The sequence below is a fragment of the Globicephala melas genome, chromosome 7 (genome assembly GCF_963455315.2).
Source record: "Globicephala melas chromosome 7, mGloMel1.2, whole genome shotgun sequence".
Taxonomy (NCBI): Eukaryota; Metazoa; Chordata; class Mammalia; order Artiodactyla; family Delphinidae; genus Globicephala; species Globicephala melas.
Window position 1 is genome coordinate 7,914,226 of NC_083320.1, and position 11,778 is coordinate 7,926,003.

The window sequence follows — 11,778 nt, forward strand, 5'->3', positions numbered from 1 at the left end:
TATTTAAGGGGTATTGGGTGGTGGAGAAGGCTTGGCAACAACCCATCCAGGACCAATCAAGCTGCAGAACAGATCTAGCGAGGCCCTCAGTGCCGGCCCTGCCACCAACATTTATGATAACACTGTGTCGGTGACAGCCCTGACCCAGGACAGTGGATGCTACCACACTGCCCCTGTGCCCTAGGAAGTGCTCTTGCAGTGTGTCTAAGAGTGTTCTGCATGGCCCTGGATTCTCTGAAGCAACGGCTCCTCATTTAAAACCCAGGGCTGGCCCATCTGGCTGGGGGACTCCAGGTCACACACCAATGTGTTCTGTAGGGGTGGTTAGACAAGCAAGCATTTGACATCTCAGCTTCTGCAGTAGGCTGAGAGCTAGGCGGCAAAAACCCACTGACCTGTATCCACTACACACAGGGCCTGTCTCCCCTTTTTACCATATCCAAGGACCCCAAGACTCCAAATCAGCTACTTGATCAGAAGTCCTAAACCCTGCTCAACTCTAAGCTGGGGCCTTCTCTCTTAAATTATTTCACCCACAAGGCAAAACAGGTCATCATTGGTGGGGAAGGACCCTTCTTCTTCTTGCCCAGCCTGCACTGGGACACAGGGACCTTCCTGGGCGATCCAGGAGAAAAGTTTGTTGTGTGGTGTTGCACGTTGGGCCCAGAAACAATTCACACAGGCACAGGGGTGGTTTTCAAACAATTTATGGGCTTTGGGCTTGAAAGTGTTTTCTAATCCCTGTAGAGACCAGATTGCAAAAATGGATGTTCCTCCAACCCTGTTAGCATCTGGCTTGGTCATGACGCTCTCTTGCTAGTGTTCTCTGGTCATTCTCGTTTTAGAAATTGACTGCTCCCCACAAAGTAGTTGGTGGTCACACACTCCTGGGGCAGAAATCTGCAGAGGAGTTTCTGGCTTGGAAAATCCAAAGACGTGGCTCCTTGAGCTGCCTGGTGGCCCTGGCTCGTGGCAGGCCCGTCCTGTGGTGCCTTCCGTGAAAGTGCAATGTTAAGAGACTTCTGTAAGACACTTGGGGCGGCTTCTGTCCACAGGGAGAAGCCCCCTTCCTTGAAGACTGTGACCTCCAACAAATCTGAAACACTGTCTCTAAGACCAGACAATAGACAGCCTCCTCCCGGTACATACCAAGAGGGTAGGCTCACTGCAGGGACCCCCCCTCCCAGGACAGCAAGGAGTAGCTCCCTGCTTGGAAAAGCTCCATATGGCCAATATTTTACCAGAACCCAGCCAAGGCAAGCTCAGTCCCCAGGGCGCAGAGCCTGGCAGCAGATCCATTCCCTCTGCAAACATCTGGTGCATGCACCACGCTAAGGTCGGGATGCGGAGCCATCTTTTGCTGGGAAGGTCCCTCTCCTTCACCTCCCTAATCACTTTCTCAGGGTTTAAGCTTCAGCCTCTACTCCCTCACCTGCCTGTTGATAGTCACAAAACGAGCAGTCGTTTCCCCCAGGGAACTGAGCCTATCTGTAGAGCCTATCTGTCTTTTATTCTTGAAAAGGGAAAAAAAGGCAGGGTGGTGGTGAGGGATAAACTCTAACGTCATGCGCTTGCGTACGACAGAGGGGTTGGAGGCCATCTGGAGCAGGTGCTGGCAGGGCCCCTGGGAAAGGAGAAGCAGGGCAGCTGGCTCATCAGGTGGGAGTGTCCTGGGGTCAAAGACCTCATGGCACGACGAAGTTAAGGTTTTCTGGAATTTCTGTCCCGGGAAGGACGGATGATGCTTCCTTGGCCTCTGGCTCCGCTCCTAAAGCCAGGCCCGACAGGTGCAGGACTCCTGGAAGAGGTACCAAGCTCAAGGAGACCTGGCCAGGCTGTGCCTCTGCATCCTCCGTGGGTCCCCACCACCAACAGGTCTGGGGAGTCTCAGGAGCGCTGGACCCTCCCACCTGGGAGTGTGTCTTGTGCAGTGACATTCAGATCCCTCTTCTGCCCCAGCTGCTTCCTCCTACCTTCGTCTAGGACTCAGAAACCTCTTGTCAGGCCTCCTGACTCATCTGCCCCTATCCAGGAGGCAGGGAAGGCTTTTTCCCAAATACAGATGGTGAAACTGAAGGCTCCAAGCAGTGATGAGATTGGCGAGGGTCCCGCTGCAATTTCCCTGCCGCCCTCCATGAGATCTGCTCACCGCCTGTTCAGTGTCCTCTCTGGGAAGTTATGCAGCTGGAAAGGGGCCCCTGGGATGAAATAATTGCGGAGAAAACAGATGGACAGCAGAGCAATCCTCCCCTCGTCTGTGTGCCTGAGAATCCTCTGCAGGGCCAGGAGGGGGCGCTGTTACACAGGGAGCTTGTTTCCCTGCTCCTGGGGAGGGGAGGTGGACAATCCTGTCTTAGCCACCCCTTCCCCAGCCTCCAAAAAGGCCTTATGAGCACTTTTCTCATCTCATCGAGGCCCACTCTTACCTCCTATAGGATCCTGGTAGTGGACTGAACCTCGACTCTGCCCCAGTAGGGCCCATCAGTGGTAGGCACAAAAGTCTTACCTTGCCCTCGTGGAGGAAGGGAAAAAGAGAAGAGGGGCCCACAAGAACAGAGTCTTTTCTCTCCATGTCCTTTCAGAGGTCCAGGAGGGAAAGTCCTAGCTGTGCAACTCTCTGATGCCTGGAGTTTGGCACACCGGCCTGGCTCTGACTTCTCTCTCCCACTCCCTCTCTGTGTCCCCTGACAACTGATCACCCTCCTTCGGCCTCATCTGTCAACCTACTCCCCCAGCCTACTCTTGCCTCCTCTGGGCACTCCTACCTGAAGCCCCTCCCCCTTCTTTCCCTAGCTCTGGGCACTCATGTTTTCTTTTACTGCACTCTGCTAAGCCTGGGTGCGTTCCTCCCAGTAGCCCAAAGGGAATCACTCTGTTTTCCGTCTGGGTTTCCCTCCTCTCTCCTTTCTCTCCTCCTGCCTGCCGGGTCTCCTTTCCCAGCTCAGCACAGACTTTTCCTTCTCCAGGAAGCCTGCCCTGCTAGCCCAAGCTGGGGGAGCTGTCCTCCCTCCCTGCCATTGTCCTTTTGGGCCTACAAAGCTAGCGCCTGTTGCCTGGGTGGAGGGGTGTCTTCCCTGCCAGGATGGAACCCCACAGGCTGCACGGATGCTCAGTGAATACTTGGGGAATCAGTGGATGGATAATTGACAAACGACAAGATTCCCCACAGAACTGCCAGGCTCCTGAGGCCCAGTGGCCTTTTCTCTCTCCTTTGCCATTAGGAGGAGTTTTCACACTGAGCGTTCAATAAAGTGCCACAAACAGTTCATGTTCAGTGGCTCAGTGGGTCCAACTTTCCCAGGCCTGGCCCCTGGGGCCAGAGCAGGAAGGAGCAAACCTCATGAGCGGAAAGCAGGGAGAAGTGACCTGGGCCCCCAGTCTAGGCCTAGGGGAGAGAGAGAGCCTTCTCTGCAGCTTCCTGGGCAAAGAAACCAAGGAGGAGTTGAAACCTTCAGTTGCCAAGGCGGTCATGCGCTGGTTCTCTCCTTCCCTGAAGGTCCCTCCAGCATCATCCTCCCACTTCTACCCATCCCACCTCCCAAGCCCAGGCTAAGCAGGAACTGCTCCATGGTCTGCCCCAGGGAAGCCTCATGCCGCAGTTAACTCTTCCAGGATCTGATCTGCCCCAAATGACCACAGGCCAGTGGTCAGAAGTGAGGGCTCACCAGAAGATTCCTCTTCCAAAGAGGGGAGGTAGATTCCCGGGTGTTGGTTCTGTCCACACTGGGGCGGGGTCAGTTTATTGTATTTAGTCGCAAAGCTCAAAGAGAGAGGAGACCTAGATGGTTACCCAGCTGTCACCAAGAAGACAGGAAGAACCAGCCTACAGATATTCGGACAGAAGGAGGTGCCCATGGGACACTGGAAGCTCCCAACCTGTCCTCAGTAAGGGGTTTCAGAGGATGTACCTCTTGCCCCCTGGAAACCAGTCCAGTGCCTGGCTCAAGAATCAATCTGGGGCTTCCCTGGTAGCACAGTGGTTGAGAATCCGCCTACCAGTGCAGGAGACACGGGTTCGACCCCTGGTCCGGGAATATCCCACATGCTGCGGAGCAACTAAGCCCCTGCGCCACAACTACTGAGCCTGCGCTCTAGAGCCCGTGAGCCACAAGTACTGAAGCCCGTGTGCCACAACTACTGAAGCCCGCTCGCTCTAAGGACCGTGCTCTGCAACGAGAGAAGCCATCGCAATGAGAAGGCTGCACACCGCAACAAAGAGTAGCCCCCAGTCACCACAACTAGAGAAAGCCCGTGGGCAGCAGCGAAGACCCAACACAGCCATAAATAAATAAATAAATTTATTTATTTATTTAAAAAAAAATCAATCTGCCTGGCTCCTTAAATCTGTATAAACAAAGCAAGTCTCAAAGAAGTTCCAGATTGGTAACATTCCTCTCCGTCCAGTAGACAAAGAGGAGACGGGACTTCCATCGTCCACCTGGAGCTCCCTCCCTCTTTCCCTTCTTATACCTCTTCCTTTCTCCTCAAATGAAAGAGTGGTGCCCCTCTATGGGTGTTACCATGCGAAGGCAATCAGGCTGGCTGCCCGGAGGTGATGAGTCAACTCACCAGGATACAACGGATGCCCTGCTGATATCTGGATCATCTTGGAGTTCAGGAAATTCTGCTACCCCAAACTCAGGCCTCTGGTGTAGGTTATTTCCTAAACAAAGGGACCTGCACTTTCCCGCGCAGAATGCCAGGGTGGGGAAGAGAAAGCAGATGGTTTGGCATTGCCTCCCGGCTCTGGGCTCAGGCTTTGCTGTGGGATCCACCGCATGACACTTGGTTCTCCCGGCCCCTCTTGATTCCTGTGGCGTTCCCGCGGGGGGGCGCAGCTTCCTTTCCTCGCAAAAGGTCGTCCAGGTGCCTCCAGCCCTCAGGGTAGTCTTGGTGCTTGGGGTCCGCAAGCACTCCCCTACCCTCCGCTGTCCAGCCGAGTCCCCTGCTCCGGAGGCAGTGGAGTCATAGATTCCTGCATCTCACTCAAGTCTTACGGTTCTCTGCCTCCGCGGCCCATCCCGAAGGACTCCTCAGAACCCGAGGGACCGAGACGCCCTGCCCAGGGAGAGCAAGTCGTGAGCAGCAGCGATACTTGGGCGTGTTCCGACAACTATGGTAGGGACCACTCTGAGGCAGAAAACGCGAAGGCGACCACCTGTTATGGCTCACAGAAACCAGACTGGGCTCGGGGCTGGGTAAAGCTCCCTCCCCAGACTGTGCAGGTGCACAGGCCACTGGAGGGACAGCCACAAGCTGCGGATCCTCGAGTGGGTGCAGTCGAGGTCAGGCGCGCACCCGTCGGTGCAGAAGGAAGCCATCTGGCGGGTCAGACCCGGGGACGTTCTGTAGGGCCGGCCCGGGCTGAGGGCGCACTTAGAGCCACAGCGGCGGGCCCAAGATGCTGCCGCACACACGCATGAACCCTCGCATCTCGTTCGCGTTTCGCTCCCAAACACACCCGCAGGCGAAAAGCTCGCACTGTCCGGTGAAGGACTTGCGCTCTCCCCTGCGGCCCCGGGCAAACCCCGCTCTCTCTGTGCCTACCCCCCGGACCTCTGGCCCCATCCTCTACCTCCCCCAAGCTAAAGGCGTCGGTGCGATCTGAATTACTGTCCCGGCGAGCAGGTGAAAGGTGGAGCCGCAGCGCCAGGCCTCGCGCCTGTCAGGTGTCCCGGGAAAAGATTGGCAACAAGGCAGATCTGCGTGGATTTCGGGCTGTGCCAACTTTCTGGCTGTGTGACTTTGGGCAAGTTACTTAATTCCTCTGAGCCTATCTTTGCACTTGCAAAGAGGGAAACTGATCCTTTCCAGGAAGAGCGTGTGTGCTGAGGTCCAACCTTGTGCGCAGGGCAGCGGGCGCACAAACGCTTGGCATGCCAGAGCGCGCTCCCTGCAATTCGAGTTCCCTTGTGCGCGCCGCTTTGCAGTTTGGAGCGCAGTCGGGAGAGAGCCCGCCGAGCCGCGGGATCCCTCCGGGGTGGGATGAGGCGGGGGGGCAGAGGGGGAGCCCCCGCGGACCCCTCCCGGCCCTCGGCGCGAGTGCCATTGGCCCGGGCGGCCCTGTGGGCGGGAGGATGACATCAGCGGCAGGTTGGATTATAAAGGCGCGAGCGGAGCCGCGGGCTCAGAGCGCACCCAGCCGGCGCTGCGCAGCACTGGGACCCGGACCCGCACCCGCGTCGCAGCCCGGCCAGCCTGCTCCGCGCTCGCCTGCCCGTCTGCCCGTCTGCCCGCCGGCCCCGCGCACCCTTGCTGCCGCCGGTCTGCGCCCAGCCACCCCACGGGCACCATGCACCTCTCCCAGCTGCTGGCCTGCGCCCTGCTGCTCGCGCTACTCTCGCTCCGGCCCTCCGAAGCCAAGCCCGGGGCGCCGCCGAAGGTGGGTGCTGTCGCAGGGACGTCGGAACTGTGAGGGGCGGTGGTAGGGCTAGGGGGTCTAGGAGGGTGTGGCCCGCCGGAGGGAGCAGAGGGGGCGGGAAGGCGGCTCTCTCCCTCCCCTGAGACGTGCGCGGGTGAGAGCTGCGGAGCCCTCGAAGCCCGGACTCGGGAGAGCATCGACAAATGCGCAGCCTCTGCCTCAGTGTGGTCAGCCCGGCAAGGGGCAAAGGAGAGGAGGGCAAGGGGCTCCCCGAAGGAGCGGACATCGGCGGCCGCGTGGCAGGTGGATGCAGGGCCGAGCCGTCCGGCACCTCTGGGGGCGCGCTCAGGACTCGAAAGGACAAACCGCGCTGGCCGGAGTGTCGGGCTGGAGCATCAGCGGCCCCGCAAAGTCCCCCGCGCTGCCGCGGTGCGTCCCTTCACCTGCCCGTTCTTTCTTTCTGACAGGTCCCGCGCACTCCGCCAGGGGAGGAGGTGGCCGAGCCCCAGGCTGCGGGAGGAGGTCAGAAGAAGGGCGACAAGACTCCCGGGGGCGGTGGCGCCAATCTCAAGGGCGACCGGTCGCGACTGCTCCGGGACCTGCGCGTGGACACCAAGTCTCGGGCGGCGTGGGCCCGTCTTCTGCAAGAGCACCCCAACGCGCGGAAATACAAGGGAGGCAACAAGAAGGGTTTGTCCAAGGGCTGCTTCGGCCTCAAGCTGGACAGGATCGGCTCCATGAGCGGCCTGGGATGTTAGTGCGGCGACCCCTGGCGGCGGTGAGTACTACCAACCCCGGCCGCCGGGAGCTCTTGCACACCCAGCTTCCCGTGAAGCCCCCCAGAACCAAGCCTGCACCCCCTCCCGCAGGCCGGCTCCTCTCTGATCCCCTGGACCTTTCCGCCTCCCAGCCAGACCATCTGGGCACAAGATTGAGTGTGTGTGCTAGACATTTTTCCCCAACACCATTTATCATCCCATTTTACAGATGGAGAAAGTGAGGGATAAAGTGGTCAGGGAACTTTGGCAAGGTCAGAAATGGCTCAGCATGGATGGACCCACCTGGCTCCCTCTGGAGAAACAGAGACAGTTTGGGGGGGGGGTGTGGTCCCACCCACCCCAGGGCCATAAGGCAACCAGCAACACTGACCCCAGTTCTCCAATTGGGGGAATTGAGGGCTGATCCTGGGTTGGTGGGAGCAGAGGAGGAAAGGCATACATACGAGTCAAGGGTAAGTTGATCTGCTAGCCACTGCACCATGGTGCTGGGCAGTAAGCAGCCCAGTGGTCAGGACAGCTCCCTGGGTCTGTTGTCTCTGTGATGGGACAGACTTGGAGCGAGACCTGCCCCCTCAAGGTAGGGAGAATAGCCATTTGTTAGCATCACCAGGGAGCATTTCTGCCCCAGAGCATTCTGATTCTTGTCCCTTCTCTAAACCATGGCCGTGGGCAAACTGGTCTGTCCAGGGTCCTGACACTGCAGCAATCGTGTGACTTCAGGATCGAACCTCAGTGTTCGTGGCACTATTTTAGGGCAAGGAAAAAGAAACTAAAATAATCTAGTTTTTTGCCCCAACCTGAAACTCAACATGTCCCAAACTGAGCCCCACGCCCCTCCTCCCGCCCCCCCCCCACCATGCCTAGGCTCCATACCTGGGTTTCTGGTATGGCCTCCTCCGCCTCCACCAGGCTGGAAACCCCTGTGCTACGTTCAGCCCCGGCCGGGTGCTGCACCCCTGGCAAGGTACAGCGGCAAATGTCCTTCCCTCCTCTCTCCACTCCCCTCCATTCCTGCTGCCCATCAGTATCATGGAGAAACAACATCCCAACCTCTGGAACTGACATTCGAGTGATTTCGAACCCGACCTCCTGGTGTCCAGCCTTGCCTGCAGCCAGCTGCTGTCATTCCCTGTCCCACAGTCTTTCTGTCCCACTGCAGGCCAAGCTGTGTTCTCTCATCCCAGAAGCCTTATCAATGTCTACACTGTCTTCCCCCAAAGGACAAGCGCGCCCATCTTTGAAGGTCTCCAGTGCAATGCCTGAGCCTTTTTTACTACACAGAAAACTTTTTCACCTGAGCTAGGGTTGTTGGTGAACCTGTTTACCTCCCCAAATTAACTCATGAGCAACTTAAGGGCCGGACACTAGCCTAAGATGAACTGGGGCCTGCAGGATGCCCAAAGGAGCTCTTTAAAATGTCTGTCAATGACCCGGAAAACCTGCCCCACCCAGCTTAGGAGCACTCCTCGCCCGCCTGCCCTAGCCTTTAGCTGGTGTCCTTCCTCTCTGCAGCCAGACTTGGCCAGGCTGTGTGCTCCTCCTGCAGGGGCTTCGCTTGTCTGAGATCTTGACTTGTCATGATTCTGGCACTGGTGGACCAGCCTTTAGAAGCTACCGTTGTGATGGGTTTGTTCTGTTCTCTCCTGTCTCAACAATGAAGAGACGGAGGAGCCACAGGCGTCCAATTTTCAATTTGTGAATTAAGCACCAAGTTCAAACTTCAGAATCCAAACAGAGGCTGTTCTATGAGTCAGCAGGAGATAAGGTCCTAGAAAGTGCCTGGCATGCATGTCCCCATAGACCCCTTGTTCTTAGATGAGGCTGTCTGTGGGTACCAGGTATTCGTGGAGAGAGGTACTCCACAGGTGGAATCCAGGTTGCTAATGCTTCTTGACCCCTTTGACCAGGGAAGCTTGTCAACCTCCTGGAAGTTCTCTTTTAGCTGAATGCCCACCTCCACCACCTTTAACCTTCTCAACCCCACCTTCACCCCCAGCCCCACGAGAAGGCAGAGCATCCTTCCTGTTGCCTGCAACCTCCTAGTGGAGATGCCCAGGGTATCTCACTGTCTGGGCTTAAAAGAGAAAGGCAGCTTAGGGTTTTCCCATTAATGAAAGCTCTTCTGAGGCTGTGGCCATTTGTCTACACAGGAGTTGACTTTGGCTCTAACCAGCTGCCATAATGACTGTCGCTGATGGTTATAGCCTTGATTATAAAATGCTAGTGGCAGAGATGAGGTGTGGAGGGTGCCTGAATGAACCCGTTGCCCATGGGGCCCAGAGACATCACAGACATCTGTCCTCTGTTTAAACATGTGGGACGGCAGAGAAGGGTTGAGGAAGTTCATCAAGGCCTTGAGGCCCGGGGTCCCTCTGCCAGGACTGTCCTCTGGAAGGGCACCACCCTGTCTCAGGAGGAAGCCTTCCTCTGGCCCCCGAACACCCACACACCCATTGGCAGAGACTGGGTGCAGCCCTCATCAAACGACACTGCCAACCCACGAGCCAGCAAACCCAGCACGGCCACTCATTTCCCCAGGGCCGGCGTGACACACCATTTCCTCTGATTCTGAAGGGGACCCTTTCTGAGGAGAAGCCAGCTGGGGAAGGAAGTGCTATTTATGGGCAGCTGTGACCCAGACACTCTGCCAATGCCCAGTGTGTGGCCTGCTGTTGAATCTTAAAGCCAGCCCTGGGAGGTGGCTATATCCCATTTTATGGGTGAGGAAAGCGATACTCAAAGCTTTGCATGGCCATCCAGGAAGTAATATTCAGTTGGGACTTGAGTCCAGATTTCCCAAATCTTCAGATGCTTCTCTCCCCCTTCCCTCCGCCATCCCCCAGACACGTAAAGCACCTGACGGAGGGTTTGTATCGTAGCAAAAAATAGAGGTGGGCCGGGGTTGGGTGGCGGGGCTTCACTTTCCATTCCCTTTCCCTCACTGTGTCTCACGGAGAGCCAAGGACAAGGCCTGCACTTAGTCAGAGGGGGAGGAGGGCTGGCTGACTTTCTGGTTCCACCTGTGCTGGGGCAGGAAGTGCCAAGGACACAGCAGGCGATGGATGAGGGCCTGGAGAGGCCCCGAGTGGAAGGGCCCTTTTTCCTCTGCAGGAAGGCCTTCATCAGGGCCTGTAGGGCGAAGGTGGAGGCATTTTGCCTCCTGCTACAGCGGGAAAGGGAGGAAGGTTCTAGAAGTGCCCTGTAGGCTGGGCTTTCTCAGCTGAGTGTCCCTTGGCCCCTCTGTGTTTCAGGATTGGGAACTTGCTCCGTTTTGCTGAGGTCATCCTTGGTCATCAGCCTCCCAGCATCTGGAAGCACCTCCAGCGCAATGTGGCTATTACATTTCTTTTTTTTTTTTTTCCTGGTACTGGGAATACACAACACCAGCTGTTTTATTATTATTTAGGGAGGGGGGTATGACTTTATTGTTTGTTTATTTTTTAATGAAAAATAAAAAGTTATATATTATATATATTATATACACAAAACACACACACCTACACCGACGTGATGACAAGGGACAGTTTTTAAGAGACTGACAAAACCAGCTGTAAAACATTGCTGTTTGTAAATTCATGTCATGCATAAATGTATTTATGTTGTAAAGCTATTTATATTGTTTATAAAGAGATATTTATAAAAATTTTATTTATGTAACTAAATGGAAGAAGTCAATCATTGTAATGTTTTTGTCTTAACTAGTTGAAAAATGTAAAAAAAAGTCATTCCATGAACATCTTGAAAGCTGTCTTTATTTACTCATTGCACCTTTTTTTAAGAATTAGTCTGAGAAGGAGGGAGAATGCGGAAACAAGGCTTTTGCCTCTAAAGAGATCTAGCAGCCCGTTCCCAATTCTGGGTTGATTTGTATCAGAATCCCCCAGGAATCTTGTTAAAAATACAGATTCCTGCCCCTATCCACCCTCAGATCTACTGAATCTGACCTCCAGGGGTAGGACTGGCCATGTGGCTTTTGTCCCAAGTGATTCTGACCAGCTTGGCCAGGTCAGGAAGCTCTGCTCAGAGCACTGGACAGCTGAGAAGTCAGATGTGGTGAATTAAATTAAAACTGAATTTAGCTGACTGAGGGCCCTCTAATTCTACTCCATCTTCTCTCTGTTATTAAAGGAAACAAATCACTGAAAACTTCCTTTCTGCTTTGGGGAGATTTAGAAGGTTTCCATATATCTTGCGGAATCTGGTCTGGTTACCTTATGAATCTCAGCTCCGGGAAGCATGGGGCGGGTCGCTTTTCCTCATAGCAAGCACCCGGCTCAGTGGGGGCCTGAGGCCAAGGATCTCAGAAAGAAAGAGAACGTATTATCAGGTTTCCTATTTGCATAGCGCAGTGTGCTTTTCAAGGGGGTTGTGTGTTTTCTTTTCACCTGAAGCTGCTAACAATTACGGTTCCTACGGAGTCTTGCATGAGAAATTATGACTACTTAGAATCTCTTTTCCTGAAACCAGCAGGAAACTTAAATAATTCCGAGCTAATCTCACCCCATCCTTGGTACGTGACTCTCCTGTGCAGCTCCCCCATCTGTCTTCTGTCCCTCGTTTGGTGAAAACAAGGACTAAAAGAGCCTTTGGGGCTGGTTCCACCAGGAGAGCATGACCCCTCTCAGGGGACTGGGAGCG

At 55.4% G+C, this 11,778-nt stretch overlaps 1 protein-coding gene across 1 annotated transcript; it reads left to right on the forward strand.

The window, feature by feature from the left end:
- Nucleotides 1–6,144: 6,144 nt before the first annotated feature.
- NPPC (natriuretic peptide C) lies at nucleotides 6,145–10,822 on the forward strand. The gene is made up of 3 exons (XM_030873724.2): nucleotides 6,145–6,382; nucleotides 6,829–7,139; nucleotides 10,392–10,822. The coding sequence occupies exons 1-2, from the start codon at nucleotides 6,293–6,295 to the stop codon at nucleotides 7,117–7,119; spliced, it is 381 nt and encodes a 126-aa protein (XP_030729584.1). The 5' UTR covers nucleotides 6,145–6,292; the 3' UTR covers nucleotides 7,120–7,139; nucleotides 10,392–10,822.
- The last annotated feature ends 956 nt before the right edge of the window (nucleotides 10,823–11,778 follow it).